General features: G+C 50.8%; 2 protein-coding genes across 2 annotated transcripts; both read left to right on the forward strand.

Annotated features, from left to right (window-relative positions):
* Nucleotides 1–219: 219 nt before the first annotated feature.
* On the forward strand, nt 220–6,711 carry CLRN1 (clarin 1). The gene is made up of 3 exons (XM_042042300.1): nt 220–538; nt 3,667–3,846; nt 4,826–6,711. Exons 1-3 carry the CDS (start codon nt 286–288, stop codon nt 5,089–5,091), a joined length of 699 nt encoding a protein of 232 aa, XP_041898234.1. The 5' UTR covers nt 220–285; the 3' UTR covers nt 5,092–6,711.
* A 316-nt stretch (nt 6,712–7,027) lies between these two features.
* Nucleotides 7,028–15,336, forward strand: MINDY4B (MINDY family member 4B). Its single transcript, XM_042042403.1, has 10 exons — nt 7,028–7,550; nt 9,169–9,397; nt 10,595–10,666; nt 10,700–11,101; nt 11,492–11,557; nt 12,087–12,157; nt 12,310–12,379; nt 12,711–12,827; nt 12,880–13,144; nt 14,538–15,336. The coding sequence occupies exons 1-10, from the start codon at nt 7,447–7,449 to the stop codon at nt 14,678–14,680; spliced, it is 1,539 nt and encodes a 512-aa protein (XP_041898337.1). The 5' UTR covers nt 7,028–7,446; the 3' UTR covers nt 14,681–15,336.
* The last annotated feature ends 2,286 nt before the right edge of the window (nt 15,337–17,622 follow it).

The raw sequence follows: 17,622 nt of genomic DNA on the forward strand, positions 1-17,622 counted from the left end.
TCAAGTGACAGGGGATGCACTGAAACATCTGCAAAGCTGTACAGAAGGGCGCAGGGAAGAAGAGCCTTTACAGCATCCTCCAGCCAGGGCTGGCTGGGCTCTGGGGCTCTCAGCACAGGGCTGGCTGGGCACTGGGGCTCGCAGCACAGGGCTGGCTGGGCTCTGGGGCTCGCAGCACAGGGCTGGCTGGGCTCTGGGGCTCGCAGCACAGGGCTGGCTGGGTGCCCGGGGCTCTCCAGCGCTCGGGACCTCGGCACCGCCTCACGGGCAGCCGCGGGTGCCACCATGCCGGCGCAGCAGAAGAAGCTGATCTTTTGCACAGCCGGGGTGCTGAGCTTCGCCTGCGCGCTGGGGACGGCGGCGGCCATCGGCACCCAGCTCTGGGTGAGGGGGACGATCCTCTGCACGACGGGAGCGCTGCTCGTCAACGCCACCGGCCCGGAGCTGCACAAGTTCATCGGCGAGATCCAGTACGGGCTCTTCTCCGGGCAGCGTGTGCGGCAGTGCGGGCTCGGGGGGAGACCCTTCCAGTTCTCATGTGAGTACCGATGGCGTTTGAGTTCTTTACACTGCCCTGCTGCCAGCTGGGGCGGCGGGAGAGGGCTGCCCGCACGGCCCCTTAGCACGGGCCACGCCAAAGCAACGCTGCCCTTACAGTGCTCTGATCTTCAGGGTCGGTAACTTACTTTATGATGCTAATACAGCCTAGCTAACGTCTTCAAGAATTTATAATGCAGTTACACAAATATCCACATTCCAAAAGATTTATACTACTACTTTAAAAAAGAATAATTGGGGGGTTTAATTAATCTCTGTCATCTTCCTCTGTGTGTCAGCATTACAACGTTACCTCTGTGCTGTCAAGAAGAATGAACTAAACCAGCAAGAGCCTCGGGAAAGAGCTGGGGTACTGGCTGCTATGGAGAAACAAAGCAACCCAAAAGTTCGCAATCTGTGGCTCTAATTGGAAGAAGGACGGGGGGAGGCTGTCTGGGGAATGCTGGCTGACTCGGTACCTGACGCACAGAATATCAGAGTATTAGTAATGGCTTCACTTTGCATTCATAACCTATTAATCTTCAAGGATAAGAAGATCAATAAAAAAATGATCAAGTGAGACACATTTGTACCCAGCAGCACATGGAACAGTCAGTAAAAGCCAGTTGCTGTGTGAACAATACCTCACCTGAAGTTGCTACAGCACACAGTTTATAATCCTGCTACAACAGCACATGCAAATTGTTCACACCAGTGATTTAATGCAAGGGAAGGTTCCCAGACTAGGTACTAGAAATTATTTACTATATAACATTTTCCCAAAATAGACCAAGTTCATTTAATATAGTATTAGTGTTTGTTCTCTCTAAATTCCATCACTAGTCTGTTTATACAGCTGAAGGTCCCTCTTGATTGCTTTGTGTGCCATCCCAGTGTGCAGTTATTGCACCCTGGGTGAATTTTCAGAGGGGTCTATGCAATCCCAAGGATTTGGTTTGCTGCTGTAGGTGAGACTTATGACCCAGGGCTGGTCCAGCTGCCAGCAGCTCTGGGACTGACACTCAGGCTCAGTCAGTGACAGCTGTGAGGCACAGCTGGATGGGGACAAGCTGCAGCCAGGGCAGGAGCATTCACCTCAGAGAGCACTGAGAATAAGATGCTGACCCTGTTCCCTGGGGCTGCAGCAGCCCCTTCCCATCACCTCGGTACCTTGGAAGCTCACCAGGAGCATTCTGGAAAGCAGGACAAACTTATAAAATACAAAGCCATAGCTTAATGCACTCACTGCACTTTAGCATGTCTGAGGAGAACAGACACAGAAAATAGGCTAAATGATTTAGTTCTATGCTTGTTCCCATTAAATGCTCCCCTCTGACCACTATATCTCTTTTAATTGTAGTATGAATTTGCTCTGCCAGCAAACCCAGTTCAGCTGGGGAAAACTTCTGCTCCATTTGTTCCCACTCATTCCCATCAGTTTCTAGGTCAGTGGTTCATTTTCTAAAGGTCTCTGTCATGCACAGCACACACAGGTTCATTCAGGACCATGAAGGAATGTTTTCATTTCCAGACAACATTGCTTCTGGAATTAATTTTTCATGATGCATCACATATGAAATGTTAACAACATAACCAGATATAGATGCAGGTGCGAGGATTCAATACCATTCAATGCCATAATTTGGTTTTTTGAAATAAACAATACAAAATTCTATTATTAAATACACAGTTTTGCATGTTTTCCCAAAACATCAGATAGTGTCACAGGAACTAATGCTATTCCTTGTAGGAATCCTGCACAGGAGAGCACTGGAAGGAGCTCTAAGGTCTCCCCAGAGCCTTCCCTTCCCCAGGCTGAACACCCCCAGCTCTCCCAGCCTGGCTCCTTGGCCTTCTCTGGACTCACTCCAGTAGCTCCACGTTGTTTTGATATTGGGGGCCCCAGGGCTGGAGGCAGCTCTGCAGATGGAGTCTCACCTGAGCAGGGCAGAGGGGCAGAATCCCCCCTCTCCTGCTGTTGACACTGTGGGATCAGCCCGGGCACGGGGAGGTTCTGGGTGCCAGTGGACGTGGCCAAAGCACGTGGAGCTTCTCATCCACCAGCACCCCCACATCCTCCTCCTCGGGCAGCTCTCCACACATTCCCCACCCTGCCTGTGTTTGTGCTGGGATTGCCCTGACCCACACACAGGATCTTGCACTTGGACTTGCTGAACTTCATGAGTTTTGCAGACATTTGTTTCAGTAATTTCCTTTTCATCTAGTCAGAGAGATAAATGGACTTGATACCCCCATTACCTGCTGCTCTGTGTTCCTGCATGGTGCTGCAGAGCAGTTTGCTGGAAAAGACCTTACAAGGAGGAGTAATTGATGTGAGGCTGCTTTACTCTCCACACATTACAGCCACAGCAAAGCAGCACGAGGCATTAGTACCTCACTTTGGTCATGCCCCCATGGATCAGGAGCAGTGAAGTGTATTTCACAGTTCCTTCCAAAATACCTGTTTTTGCCAAACAAACAGGAATTTTTAAAAATTATTTTCTCATGCTGTCTGAATGACTATCCCTGTGTCCTAGACAAACAGGACCAGAATTTGAAATAGTAGCTTAAAAGCTGCATAAAAATATTTAGAATAAATTATTCCTGAATTTGTGCATCCATAATCACAGGATAATTTCATTTCCTATGTCACAACACTTTGTGGGACCTCATGAACATAAATGAAAACAAAGTCTAAAGAAAGACTTATTGTCCCACTCCCAAAGAAGAGTGGATGGCCAAGCCTTCAGCCGAGGGAGATCAGTCCCATAACACCGGCACTGTGAGAGGCCTCTGTGACACCTTGCACCAGACCTGCCTCCTCAAATAAAACTTCCTGGTTTTTCCCAGAGGACTACATTAAGGACCAAATACCACCCACAGGAAGGGGAGAAGAGCCTTTCCGTGGAGCTGGTCTCTCTCTCCTTGCCAGTCTATGCTTCTGAGTTTCACAGAATTTTTCTGTCTCCAAATATCCATGAAAAAGCATTTCTAGTTAATAACTTCATCTGGCTGCATTTAGAAGAGCAGGATTAAAACAGTTATCACAAATGCGCAGGAACCCCCAGCCTGACTTCAAGACAACTTTGCCTAATGTGTATAATAATGTTGTGTTTGTTTTGTTTTCAGTTTTTCCAGATTTGCTCAAAATTATCCCTGCAAGTATCCATGTTAGTGTCATTCTCTTCTGTACAGTACTGATTGTCTTTGCTCTGGTGGGAGCAGGGTTCTTCATGTTCAATGCTTTTGGCAGCCCCTACGAAACACTGCATGGCCCTGTCGGGTTGTACCTCTGGAGCTTCATCTCCTGTGAGTACCAGCAGGTCTGTCCTGAGGGCTGACACTGCTCTGAGTCCAGTACTCACGATGACCCTTTGTCAGCAGAGGAGGGCGAGTTAAGGAGTGTGGCTGCATTGTCTCCAAATTGGCTAAATCAAGCCAGGCAGGAGGGCGGGTGACTCTGCTGTATCAAAACATGTGTTTTCCAAATTGAAGTTGAGAGATAAAATGGGGAGATCCCACACGAGGGTGGGTGGCAGGACGGGAATGGGCAAGCAGCTGCAGGAATCCAGGGCAGAAGGGCCCCAGAGCTGGGGTGGCATCACAGACACCCAACACACGGTCAGAATCAGGAACCACACCAGAGTAGGAAAAGGGGGGAAAAAAACAACCAAAATACATCAGTGATGCAACTGCTCCCACAACAGGAGAGTTCCAGACAATGTAAGCGAGGCCACCACTTAGAGCAGCACAGCCTTCCCAAGGACAGAAGAGCTGAGCAGACAGAGAGCAAGAGGCTGGCAGCAGCTCCCTGTAGTGTGGTCTCTGAGAAGAACCCTGCCGTGCAGGGATAACGGAGTGTCCCCATCCCTCTGCCATGCACCCACTCTCTGGGCTGCTGGCTTGGCTGACAGGCAGATTTACCCTGGCTTTACAAGGTATTACATGTTACAATCATATTTAACCAAGGACTTCAGTACCTGTTTATCTTCAGGCACAGAGAGAGCTCCATTATGCTCAACGGGACAATGAGCAACTTAAAGCTGAACATGAGCACAGATACTTTGCTGGCTCAGGGCACTAAAGCAGCTATGTTAAATATTCCTGGTCCTGAGCCAAATTCGATTAGAAAAGCTTACCCATTTCAATAGCTATTGGCTTGGATTCCAAAAATAATCCCTGTTAAAGCTAAGTGGCCATAAAAACATTCTCCATGGGGTATTTGGCTGCAGTGTACATCGTAGCTGAAGGATTGCTGAGGTGATGAGCATCTCCCCCTCCCTTTCAGGTTCCTGTGGTTGCCTCATCATGATTCTCTTCTCCTCAGAGGTGAAGATCCACCACCTTTCAGAGAAAATTGCTAATTTCAAAGAGGGAACTTTTACATTCAAGACTCACAGTGAACACTTTGCAAATTCCTTCTGGACCATCTTGGTTTGCTCCCTGGTGCACTTCCTCAATGCCCTGCTAATCCGATTTGCTGGATTTGAATTTCCCTTTTCAAAACCAAAAGATTCAGGGACAATCACAGGAGCGGTTGACCTGATGTATTAAAATTATGGGATTTAAGAATATTTCAAGTAAAGAAATTTGTCACTATTACAATCAACAACCACCAGATGTACCAACTTGTGAATGATTAACTCTAGAGAAGGTAAAAAAAGGGAAGTTTCAAATAAGCGTCAATAAGGTGTATGCGTGAACAAAAGAAGATGTGCTGGATGGTAATGTCTGGATGGAAAAGCCCTCTTTCTTGGGGTAAGACCTTACTAAGACTTTTTTCCTGTAAACTTTGGAAAGTGGCTGGTATGAAGTAAAACAGGAATCTCAGTAGCATTGCACTGAATCTGGGAAGTCAAATCGGTGGGTTGCACTAGAAACACACACTCACCAGCAGCAGCTTTGCCCTTCAGCCCTGGTGAAGGCAAGGATGAAGCCGTGACCACGTCAGAGCAGCAGGGCCCAGGGACAGCCAGTAAACTTACAGACACCCAGCAAGGGACAGGACAATGCACAACATAGCTCTGCCCCAACACCCCTCAGACTCCAGCTCACATGTGTGGTGCTCAGAGGGCAAAACCCAAACACCTGCACTTTGATCTGGCTTCACATGCATGGCAACAGCATCATTTCTCTCCATTAAACTCTCCGGGTTTTTTCTTTTAACAAATCAAACTGTGCTCCAAACCCAGAGTCCTGGGTGCCCTCATTTCCCCAGCAGTTGCTGCAGCTTGGTGACAAAGCTGACGCAGCACACCGGATGCAGGGGAAATGCCACGTGCTTGCCCAAGGGAGGCAGCCAGGCTTGGTGCTGCTGAACAAAGTCTCTTTGCTCATCAGGCAAAGGGCGTTTCCCAGAGCAGAGTGACGGGAGTGAGCCCAGGTACCTTCACCTTCCACTGCCCCCTCCAGAGAACAGCCCTGCAAGTTCTCATCAAACACCACCAATAAACCAAGTCAGAACCTCTGGCAAAGGGCAGCAATAACATAACAGACAGGCTCCTGTGCAGGCTGCAGCTCAGCAGAGACTGAGGAACGAGCACATGAGGGTCTGGCACGGGAAGCCAGAACAGACGGACGCATCAGCCCTCGCCCCCCTAAACATCCCCGAGTCAGCAAAAGCAACAGATGCTGCGCCAGGCAGAGCCAGCCCAGCTACGGACAGGCAGAGCCTCGCACCACCAAACACTACCTCTGTGGGGTTCCCTGGCTGCCTTGGAGGTGAGGTGCTCCTCACAGGACACAGAAACAGCCCTCAGAACAAACACGGGTAGAGAACCCCTGCCCCATTTATCTGCAAGGGCTGCACCCAGCTGTGGGTGAGGAGCAATTCCACCCAGCATCCACTCGGTCCCCGGGTACAGGTCAGGCCCAGGTACCAGAGCCCTCTGTGCTTCAGGATCTACCAGCCCACGAGGCCTTATTGACTTTGATGTGATTTTTCATACTTCTACTGTGAAAGGCAAAATACTGCTGGGTTATTGTAAAGGTTTGTCAGCTGTATCCTTTCCCAAGGTGGCTCTGCCCCTGCATCTCCCCACATTTTAACAATGTGGAAGGGCTTCTGCAAATCAGTACAACTCCCAACTTTTTCATAATTTTCTTCTTCATCTATATACATATTCTTCCTAATGTTAATGTATGTTCTTAAAATATAATTTGTATTGCATCTCATGGTATTGTTTACTACACAGCAAATGCAAACCCATTCCTTTGCTGTATGGAAAAGAGCAGCCCCAACCTGGGGTCTGAGTGTCCTCACAGGGGTCACTGTGCCCAAAGCCTGGCTCGACCACCCCCACATCCCCCCCTGTGCCCGAGCATCAGCCCAGCTGTTCCTGAGGCAAGCAACAACTTCTTACCAGCAAAATAAAATTAAGACCATGTTTGTCTCACGCAGTGTTTGTGGGTTTGACCAGCTGAAAGAGCAGGTATGGTCTGCCCAGTGCAAACCATGAGGAAGCCCCAGCACGGACCCTGAGGGTACCCTGGAAAAGACCCTTGGGGAGCCTCAGCATGGACCCTGGACCTCCTTTGATCCATGAAAATGCCCCCGCTCCTGCCCCACTTTGGGAAACACCCTCGTTCCTGCTCCATGCTGGAAAATGCCCCTGCTCCTGCCACCCGCAGCCACCCCCCGCCCCGAGCAGCCACCGCTGCCGTCATCCCCACTCTGCTCTTCTGGCATTAAACATTGATGCTGCCGGCACAGCGAGCAGGGCAGCGCGGGCTGGGACGGGCTCTCCCGACAATTCAATCGCGATGTGACGGGGGGCTGCCCGCAAGCCCCGGGGACGGGCAGGAAGGTCGGTGCCTCTCAGCAGCGCGGGTCAGGGAGCTGCTCCCCCCGCAGCTCCGGTGCCCAGAGCATCACTCGGAGCATCGCCCGAAGGGAGCGCGGCGGCTGCGATGGGTGATCGGGGGGCTGAGCACGCTGCGCCTACAGAGCTGGAGGAGATCACCAGCAGAATCTCTGATCTGACCAAATGGAGAGAAATCTTTAGTTTCCATGGGTAAGATTTTTATTCTGCTTCTTTAACACAGTTTTAATTCCAGGTGGTTATTTAATGTAATTTTTAGTTATGTTTTATTACAAAACATGTGGCAATGACAAAAGGTCTTCATGTACTCAGTAAAAATATAAATGCTACAGCTCTTACTCATCCTTTGTTCTGGGGTTCTCTTCTGGTTGGACTCCGGTTTCTCCACATGCTAGCAATACCTCTGATGGGTGTTTCAATTTATACTTTATTTTACATTTTCAGCTTGGAAGTCAACAGCACGACTCATCAGGGAACTCCTTTTCCAAAGGTAAAATTTTCTGTTTGTCTGGTGAGTTTTGGGCTGTCCTTGGTTGGCACACTGAGGAGGTCACACATCCATACCTGCAGCCCAGGTATCTATGGAGATTAATTTCTCATGCTGCTCCTTTGAGAAACAGATGTTTTCTCCATATATTTTGAAATCAAAGGGGCAGACCAGTCCAACACTTGATTTACCTTCCTGTCAAAAACTAATGGTTTTCACAGTGAGTTTTAGAATACATGAAAGAGGAAGACAAACTAAGATCTCCAAAATGTAAGTATTTGGAAAACCTGCTGTGCCCTTAAGTTGGGAGACACGAAAGGGTATTCCCTGTAATTCAAACACAGCACTGTTACCTGCTCCAGTCATTAGCTCCTAGGGATGTGTTGGGAATGTCTGAACACAGCTGGAAGTCAAGGGCACCCATGTTCCAGGGCAGCACGTGCCCCCCACGCCCCTGTCAGCCTACAGCCAGGTGCTGTGTGCACCCTGGGAACATCGGGGGGAACATTCCGTGCATGGAGGCAGCAGCCCTGGGGTGATGCACTGTCTGCTCCTATCCCTGCAGCAAGGACGGAGCAGTGCTGGCAATGGACCACCCGGAGCCGGGGAGTCCCCAGGGTCGCAGCCACCCTCCACCATCCCCCAGCCCCTCCTGCCCCCTCAGGGTGTGGGTGGCTGCCCCATCTCCCTGGACACGGCAATGGTGAGCTGCCTGCTGAATTAAGTATGAGCTGTAATTGAATCTCCTGAAGGGAAAGAGACTGGGGAGCCTTTCCCGGTGTTTTGACTGCAGGCTTCAGCCTGCTGTCAGCTGAACAGGGTGTGGAATGGGGATGGATTATTTAGGAGACTCTTAATAAACATGGCTGGAATGCAGCCTTAAAGCCGATACGCAATAATTCTCAGGGGAGAACCAGCAAACGACAACAGGCAACGTTTCCCTGCACTTTGGGGCTTCCCTGACAAAAAGCCTTAGGACCGGAGGAAGGATCATGGAATCATAGAATTGTTTGGCTTGGAAAGGGCCTTTAACGCAATCAGTGAAGGATTTCAGCTCCTGTTGGGTGCCTGGCCCCAAAAGCACTGCTGCCAGGTGCTGTTGCCCAGCAACTTGGCAGTTCTGTGGGCAATGGCAGGATGGGGCCCCAGTGCAATCTTCCCCAAAATGTGCACTGTACCCAAATATAAGTTACTACACACAACAACCAAGCTTCACCAGAGTGGCTGAGTGCTGAGTGAAGTGCCTGCATTGAGCTCAAAACATCACCTTTGCTTTGAAGCTGTGAGGCGTGGCTCTAGGCAGATAGCTTGACACTGCTCTGGCTGTGGGCACACGCACTGCACCTGCACCCCGAGACCCCCTGATGTTACAGACCCTTCACGCTGGGATGAGAGATCTGACCTGGCCCCTCTGCCTCCTCCTCCTCCACAGAGGCTGCAGAAGCTGCTGTTCAGAAACATGACCCCCCTCTTTAGCTTCGAGTGGGCAGCGGCGCACTTCAGGTTCCGCCCGCCACACTCCGATCTGGCCTACGCGCTGGAGGCAGGAAAGGTAAAAGGCACACACAGCAACTGGCACCAGCTGCTTGGTGTCTCAGACACTTGTGGGAGCTGGCAGCCAGTGCGGGGGGCCTCAGCGGCACACACACCTGGACCCCACACACCTGCACCCCACACACCTGCACCCCGCACACCTGCACCCCGCACACCTGCATCCCACACACCTGCACCATGCACACCTGCACCCTGCACACCTGCACCCCGCACACCTGTACCTTGCACACCTGCACCCCGCACACCTGCACCCCGCACACCTGCACCCCGCACATCTGCACCCTGCACACCTGCACCCCGCACACCTGTACCCCACACACCTGCACCATGCACTCTGCCCATCTGCCAGGCTCAGCTTTCCCCAATGGGAAGGCTTTCCAGGGTGCCAGCTGCAGCCCCTCCACAGCTGTCCTTGCATGGGAGCTGCTGGCCAGAAGCTGGAGTGGGATGGATGGCTTGGAGCCAGTAGCTGGCTGTGGGCATGGACTGTGATACCCTGGTGTGAGATGCTCCCAGGGAGGGCTCAGGAGAGACGCAGCACATTGCAAAAAGACTGTTTCTTTTCTGAAAATTAGACTTAATTCATTCTTCCTGCCCCACTTAGACGTCCAACAAGTCAAGTCACCTAGACTCATTTTCTGAGAGGGAGGTTTTCTTCTTCCTTATTTACCATCACAACACTGCACCCAAAAAAGCAGAAGGCCAAGATAAACATTCAAATTGTAAATCCCCTAAACTTGTCGGAGGCTGAAACGCTGAGTACAACCATGGGTGCCACTCTCTGCATTCCAAAGCCCTGTGCCTACGGAGGGACCACAGCCCTGATGTGTGTGTCAGCACGGCGGGGAGTGGGCACAGGCACTCCCATGCATAGCCTCACATCAGCCCTGGGCTGCCTCAGGACCTCTGTCCCTTTGCTGCGAGGCTGGAGGGGACAAAAAACAAACCATGGGGCTTCTAAGCACACATGGTACCTGGAGCTGGGGGCTATTCCCTGGGATGGAGTGATGCAATGGAGGAAGGGAGGGAGGGCACCCACCCATGGGATCCCTGCTGCCCCCAGCACATGGACAGGGCTACCCTGCAGCTTCTTCTCCATAAGGGCATCTTGTTGTCCCACTGGCCAGGGTCTGCTGGGAGTGACATGTGCTCGTTCAGACTCCTCAGACAGCAGGGGTTGTTTTTCTGTTCCTAGGGAGGAACAAGAGCCATTCTGGTGGCTGTACAAGCACACATCATCTCATACCTGCTCTTCACAAGAGAGACAGAATGTACTCAGCTGGAAAGGTAAGTTGCTGGGCCTCATGGGACACATGAAAATTATTGCTTGGTCAGTGCCAGCCTCTGGGTCCAGGCAAACCAGATCCAGGTTCAGGTGTGCAGCTACAGGTGGGGATATGCACTGGGGAAGAAGCCTTGGCTGATCCCCAGGCAAGGCTTCTTCCCAGCAAATCCTCTGATTTCGGGACAGTGGCATGTGCCTCCCACCTCCCTGGTGTCATGGTCACAGCCCCTGGTTTCTCCCTGGCACAGGCTGTGCCGGGTCGGGCAGTGGGAGCAGGGGCAGGCACTGGCCACGGCTCTGGCAGAGACCCTGTGGGCAGCAGGAGGAGGTGGCAGAGCTGTCGTGTGCCTCATCACCGCCCCTATCACCATGATGCCACCACGTGAAGGCTACAGAGCCAACAGCTTCACAGAGAGAGTGAGTATGGAACCGTCTTCTGACAACGGGATTTTCCTTAAAGATATCTTTGGCCTGAAACATAGAATCTGCTACACCTTCTCCCTCACTTCTATTGCACCACAAACAGTGATCATCCCAGACCCAGGTCTTGGTGCAGCCCATGATACATCTACCTCTCCTTCACCAAAGGCCCATCTTCCTTCTCCTGCCAAAAGGAGAATCCTGTCAACACAAAGCTGCTCTGCTGAACCCCTGCATAGAGCCAGAGCCCACGGCTGGGGAAGGGGCAGAGCAAACCCTTGCATTGTTCTTCCACTTGACTAACGGAACCATAGGATTCAAAAGCTCAGCTTTTTGGTATAATTCACATCTCCTTTACACCACCCTCCCGGTGCTCATGCCCAACAGATCCAGCTGTTTGAGTTCTCGGAGAAAGCTGCTGCTCAAGGGTTCATCTCTGATCACATACACTGTGTAAGTGGGGATAACTGCTTTATCCAAGTTATTTTCTTGCTAAATTACATCTTATTTCCCATTCAAATTGGGCATTTTGGACACAACAGTGTCATCGTCATCAGGCCATTCACACAGTTAATGTACAGTTAGTTCATGGATCACTTCCAGGATTTCCAGTGGGAAGGGATCCTGCTCCCACGTAAATCCCTGTGACTTTACCCATTATTCCATCTCTCTCAGCCCACAAACACTGGGGGGAAAGGGCAGCATTTTGTACATCATTCAAAGGTGTGATTCCTTGCAGCCTCAGCAAAAATATGGGAAAAATTGTACAAAACCCATTTAGCCAATAACTGAAAGTTTCTTCTTTGTTTTTTTACCTGATCCTATTCAACAAAGTCAGCTACAAAATCTTCCTGGAATAACACTTTACTCATCTAACTCAACACACTCACCTAAGGCTGTATTGAAGCAGAGGAATTGTTTTGATTAAATATTATTTACTGGCCATAATTCCTCCCCCGTGATCCCTTATTTCTTCTTTCAGTTCAAAGGTGAAGGAAGCCATGGAGTGATCCTATTTTTATACAGTTTACTTTTCTCTAGGACACTTGAAAGGTATATTTCACTTTTTAAACATTTTCCTGTAGTTTGGCTGCATCTTCTGAAATGGTGTTTTCCTCCCATTCCCGTTGGTCAGGCAGGGAGGTACAGTGTTGCCTCTGGCATGGGCCCAGTGCTGCCCTGATGATCTGTGCTTGGCCATAAAGGGTCCAAGAGGATTTGGGTGACACAGCTCCTCTGTTGAACATCAGTTCTGGAAACATCACCTGTACAGAGGTAGGATCAGCCACGTGTCTCAAGCTTTCTGGTTTTATTATTCCCACATCTGATTTAGGAAAAAATTATCACTTGTTAATTAATCCAAAGAAAAAAGAAGCATAAGGTCATAAAAAAATATTTTGCAATTTTAGTCATGAATGTGCACTTAAAAACAGATGATGATGGTGGTGGTGATGATGATGATAGTAACAATAATTTTTAAAAAGCCACTGGCAGCCTGGCATTCCCCTACTTGTGACAGACATGACAGAGCTGGGAGCAGGACATCACCTGCAAAGGGTGTTTGCTCCGTGTCCCCATGGTGTGACTGTGGGCTGTTTCCCCGCAGGCCGTGCTCAGCCTGCTCCTGACAGGACGAGCGAGCCCACGGGAGCTCGGTGGCAGCCAGGAGCTGGAGTCCGGCACCGGGGATGGGGATGGCGAGGCCCCGTGGCAGCGGGGCCCCGTGGGCTTCCTGCGCTGGGAGCGGGCGCCGGTGGAGCGGCAGGTGAGCGCAGGGGCAGCGCCATGGACAGCGGGACCCCCGCCAGGCCCCTGGGCTTGGCACAGCCCAGGTTCCTGCCAAGGGTCCCCGTGCCCAGGTGAGCCCCGGGCTGCGGACGCCTCGGCTGCCCGTGTGGCTGTGCAGCGTCTCGGGCAGGCACAGCGTGCTCTTCGGCACCGACAGCCGGCTGCTCTCCGACTGGAAATCCGAGAGAATTTTCCACCTGTACTTCTACAGTGGGCAGCAGGAGCAGACCCAAACAGCCCACCTGACGATAGGTACGGACCCAGGCTTACCAGGGACTGAGGTATGGGCATCACAGACAACTGTTACTCCTGTGTTAAATACTCGATACAAACTTTAAACACACCAGGAAGCAGGACTGTTTCATTATTAATTCAAAATTTATAATAACCTTCTCTCCAGCTGCCATGGTTTTACCCCATCCAATCCTCAAGCCCCATGCAGCTGCTCACTCACTCCCCCACCAGCAGGATCAGGGAGAGAATGGGAAGGGTAGAAGCTAAAGAACTTGTGGGTTGAGATAAAGACAGTTTAATAGGAAAAGCAAAAGCCACACACACAAGCAAAGGAAAACAAAGAATTCATTCACTGCTTCCCACAGGCAGGCAGGTGTTCAGCCACCTCCAGGAGAGCAGGGCCCCATCACACACAACAGTGACTTGGGAAGACAAACACCATACTCAAAAGTCCCCCTCCTTTCTTCTTCTCCCCACTTTATATACTGAGCATGATGTCATATGGTCTGGAATATCCCTTTGATCCTTTTGGGTCCTCTGTCCTGGCTGTGTCTTCTCCCAGACTCCCATGCACTCCCAACTTCCTCACGAGTGTGGCAGTAGGAGAAACAGAAAAGACCTTGGCTCTGTATAATCAGCAACAACAAAATCATCTCTATATTATCACCTGTGTTCAGCACAAACCCAAAACACAGCTCCATACCAGACACTGAGAAGACAATGAATTCTACCCCAGACAAAACCTGCACACCAATGCAGCGAGGCTAGGGCACAGCAGGGGCCACCTGCCTGGCTGACTGAGGTTGAAGTCTGTCTTCCTGCTCAGCACCAGGTGCCACCATGGCCCTCTGGTTCCCCACCAAGTTTCACATCGCCCCAGGACGGATAAAATGCTCCTGTGGCAACACTTGCGTGGCGAACCAGGTTTTGTGCTTGGGGTGCAAGGTTCTTGTTTCTCTGCCGCTGTGCATCACTTGCCTTCCTCACTCGGTGCCTCCTTCCTTGCTCTCCTTTCACTGCAGCACTTAAAGTGAAGTCAGAACCTTGAAACTAAAGGGTAAATCTGCGGGGAAGCAGAGTGATTCAAGATCAACCGTCATGATACCTGTGTGGCCACAGATACTATCTGAGCAACTGCTCAGAAAAGCAATATGCAAACACACCATGCAAGGAGCCCAGAGCTGCATTTAGAGCACCGGAATTTCCTGGGGGGGGGGGCCATGGTGCAGGGCCAGTCGTCAGCCTGGGAGGCCCTGCCTGCACTCCCCCAGCTCCCTGGGGCAGAACGGCAGCACATCTACACCAATACAACTGCAGAAGCTTCTGCTTTTAACCTTCACTGAAACCTTTTTCAGTGGGGTTGGGTTTTTAAGATATTTTTTTAGACATTGATTTTTCATTTCCTCTTCAGACACTCATTCGCATCACTGGGAAGAAGCTCAAAGAGAAGACCCCAGCAGCCCACGGAAGAGGCATCCAGCCCTGGAGATGGCAATCAGGACCAAGTGGGCAGGTGCAACCGTCAGCTGGAATGGGACAGACCCCTTCTTCTAAGGAGTGAGAAGGATGGACCCCTGCTCCTGAAGGATACTGGCATCTCCCACACACTACCAACTCCACTGGTTACTGCAGTCTGTAGGACAAAAAACTCTCTCCCCAATCAAACAGCCTTTGGTGCATTGAAGGGACACCCTGTCCATAAGGCATCATACCCACTGCAAAAGCGTGCACTGGAGGAACAGTGACTAACAAACCCGCCCCACTGCACACCTTTTCCAGGTGGTAGGATGCAGGTTCTCCGCCTTGCCATGACAGCTGGCAGGAAAAGGAAAGAGTCCAGCCCTGGCACAGGCTGCCCATAGCAGTGATGGAGTCCCCATCCCTGCAGGGATTTAAAAGCTGTGCAGATGTGGCATTCAGCAACAGTGGTTTAGTGGTGGCCTTGGCAGCAGGGTAATGGTTGGATTTGTTGGGTCTTAGAGGGCTTTTCCAACCCAAACCTTTCTGGGGTTCTGTGATTCAGTGATTTTACTGCCATTGCCAAATCCTGGCACCCTGCATTAGCCTGGCAAGCACGGGCAGGGGACATTGCTTCGAGCTCACAGAAACCACTGTCCGCTTCCTTTTTCATTATCATTACCCCAAAACGACCTCTAAGTCACACCCTTAGTGTGTTGCTAATGACAACTGAGAATAATAAACCTGCTGCAAGTGGTCCAGAAACTTGGTTCATATTTATTGAATTTTACAAAAAATAAAAATAAGTGGTGACATCCAGCCTGAGATTATGCTGGGCCAGGGTGAGGAGATGCCGGTAACAGCTGACATGGGGTCTGCACTTGCCACTGCCCCCATCTTCAGTTTCTGCTCAATTCAGGGCATCCTTGAGCACATGGCTTCCCCACTGCAGAGCTGCAGCTCAGCCCAAGTGCTGCAGTCCCTGGGCACCCACAGCTTCAGTGACACCGGGAAAGGGGCCCCGGGGCTGCGGGGGATGCACCAGCCCATCACCCTGCCATGAGAGAACTGGCGACTACGGCCACCTGCACAGGCTGGGGAATGGAGTATCAGCAGCACAGCTGCCATCCCTTCAGCAACGCCACAGCCCCCAGACCCCCATGTCCCACCCTATCCCCTGCTCCCCATCCCCTCACAAACCCAGTATGATTGCAAAAGGCAGAAAAAGGAAGAGAAACCAGGCTAGATGTAGTAGGTTGACCTTATCTGTGTGCCAGGTGCCCACTAAGATGCTCTATCACTACCTTTTCCAGTGGGACAGGGGAGAGAATAAGATGGAGAATAAGCAGCGGGTGAGATAAGGCAGTTTTATTACAGTGGAAGAAAGAAAGAAGTGAGAGTCTGTGTGCACATAAGCAAAGGGAAAAGTCAATCTCTACTTCCCATCAGCAGCGATGTTTGGACACTTCCTGGGAAGCAGGGTTTCAGCATGCATAGTGGTTTCTCCAGGAGGCAAACACTGAAGAATGATGAATGCCCCCCTTCCTCCTCTCTCCCTTAGCTTTTATATCTGAGCTGATGTCACATGGTATGGAATATCCCTTTGGCTAATTTGGGTCAGCTGGCCTGGTTGTGTCCCCTGCCAGGATCTTGCCCACTCCCATCCCCTTTGATGGGGGAGGAATGTCAGAGGGACAGCACTGCTCGGCAGTAGCCAAAACACTGCTCTGTTATCAACACCCGTCCAGCTACCAATGCAAAGCCCAGCACTCTGAGGGCTGTGAACTTCACCTCAGACAGACCCAATACACAGGACCCAGCTAAACCCGGCCTCACTGGCTGTGGGAGCACATGCCCTCACTGCCTCCCTTGGGCTTCCATCCCGCTGCCCCCACATGTGCACATCCTTTTACAACCTTCTTGCCATGGGGGCTATATTTCAGCTGCTCATTTTCCTCCATCAGAACTCAGGCCTCGCTCATTCCTTCCAGGTCACATCATGCTTAGCAATGTGTTAGGAATAAGCAGCAATAAAGACATAGTCTGGGTGTTAGTCAAATTTCTCTGAAAACTCCCCAAGCTCTGGCACCTCAGGAGGTGCTGTCCTCATGACAACAGCTACAGGCTTTCACTTCTACTCTGGAAATTCTTTGCAAAAGACAAACCTTGCAATGCCCCCACACATCCCACTGATGCTCAGCGGTGCTGTCGTTCCCTGTAATATTTTGTGCAGGATCAGGGGCTACACAGCCAAGAATGTGAACAAATCCAGACACACATAGTGAAACTTACGCTGTATTGGAGCACCATGCATTAGTCAACCTCATGGAGAAAGCAAGTACCAGAGCCCCTGGCAACGAGGCCCCTCTCCTGCAAGGACCTGGTCACAGGTAACACCGCTTTGGTTAAAAATTCTCTGTGTGGGTATCTCAGACCAAAGTATTACTTGTTCACAGACAAGAAGTCTTGGAGCCAAATTGCAAGGAGAACTCTGGGGAAAATAACATTGGAAGGGTTCAAGGCCAGGTTGGATGGGGCTTGTAGCAACCTGACCTATGGAAGATGTCCTTGCCCATGGCAGGGGGTGGAACAAGATAGGTTTAAAAGGCCCTTTCGACCCAAACCACCCTGAGATTCTGTGATTCGTGGAGGGATTTTAACAGACATGGAGATGTAGTGTTGACAGACATCAGTCAGTGGTGGCCTTGGCAGTGCTATGTTGATGGTTTGACTCAATGATTTTATTTTCCAACCTAAACGATTGTGTGGTTTTATTGTTTTGTGATTCACTTCTCCAGTGTTACTGAAACAGAGGTTTAAACTATCAGGTTTTTTCACCCAAGCTTTCTTTTATCTGGGGAATGAAACCAGCCCAACTTCTTCCCGTGATTGGTCCCCAAGGGTAAAATCAGAGCTAAAAAAGCACCTCATTCTACAAAACATTTTAAATCAGACCAAAACATCTTTTACCGGGCAGGAGGTGCCGGTGAGGGGGCACAGTCCCGCTGAGGGCAGGCGGTAACGCGGGCAGGGCACGG

The sequence above is a fragment of the Corvus kubaryi genome, unplaced genomic scaffold (assembly GCF_017639235.1).
Source record: "Corvus kubaryi isolate FWS band 111438036 unplaced genomic scaffold, C.kubaryi_AGA036_p1.0 37397, whole genome shotgun sequence".
Classification (NCBI taxonomy): Eukaryota; Metazoa; Chordata; class Aves; order Passeriformes; family Corvidae; genus Corvus; species Corvus kubaryi.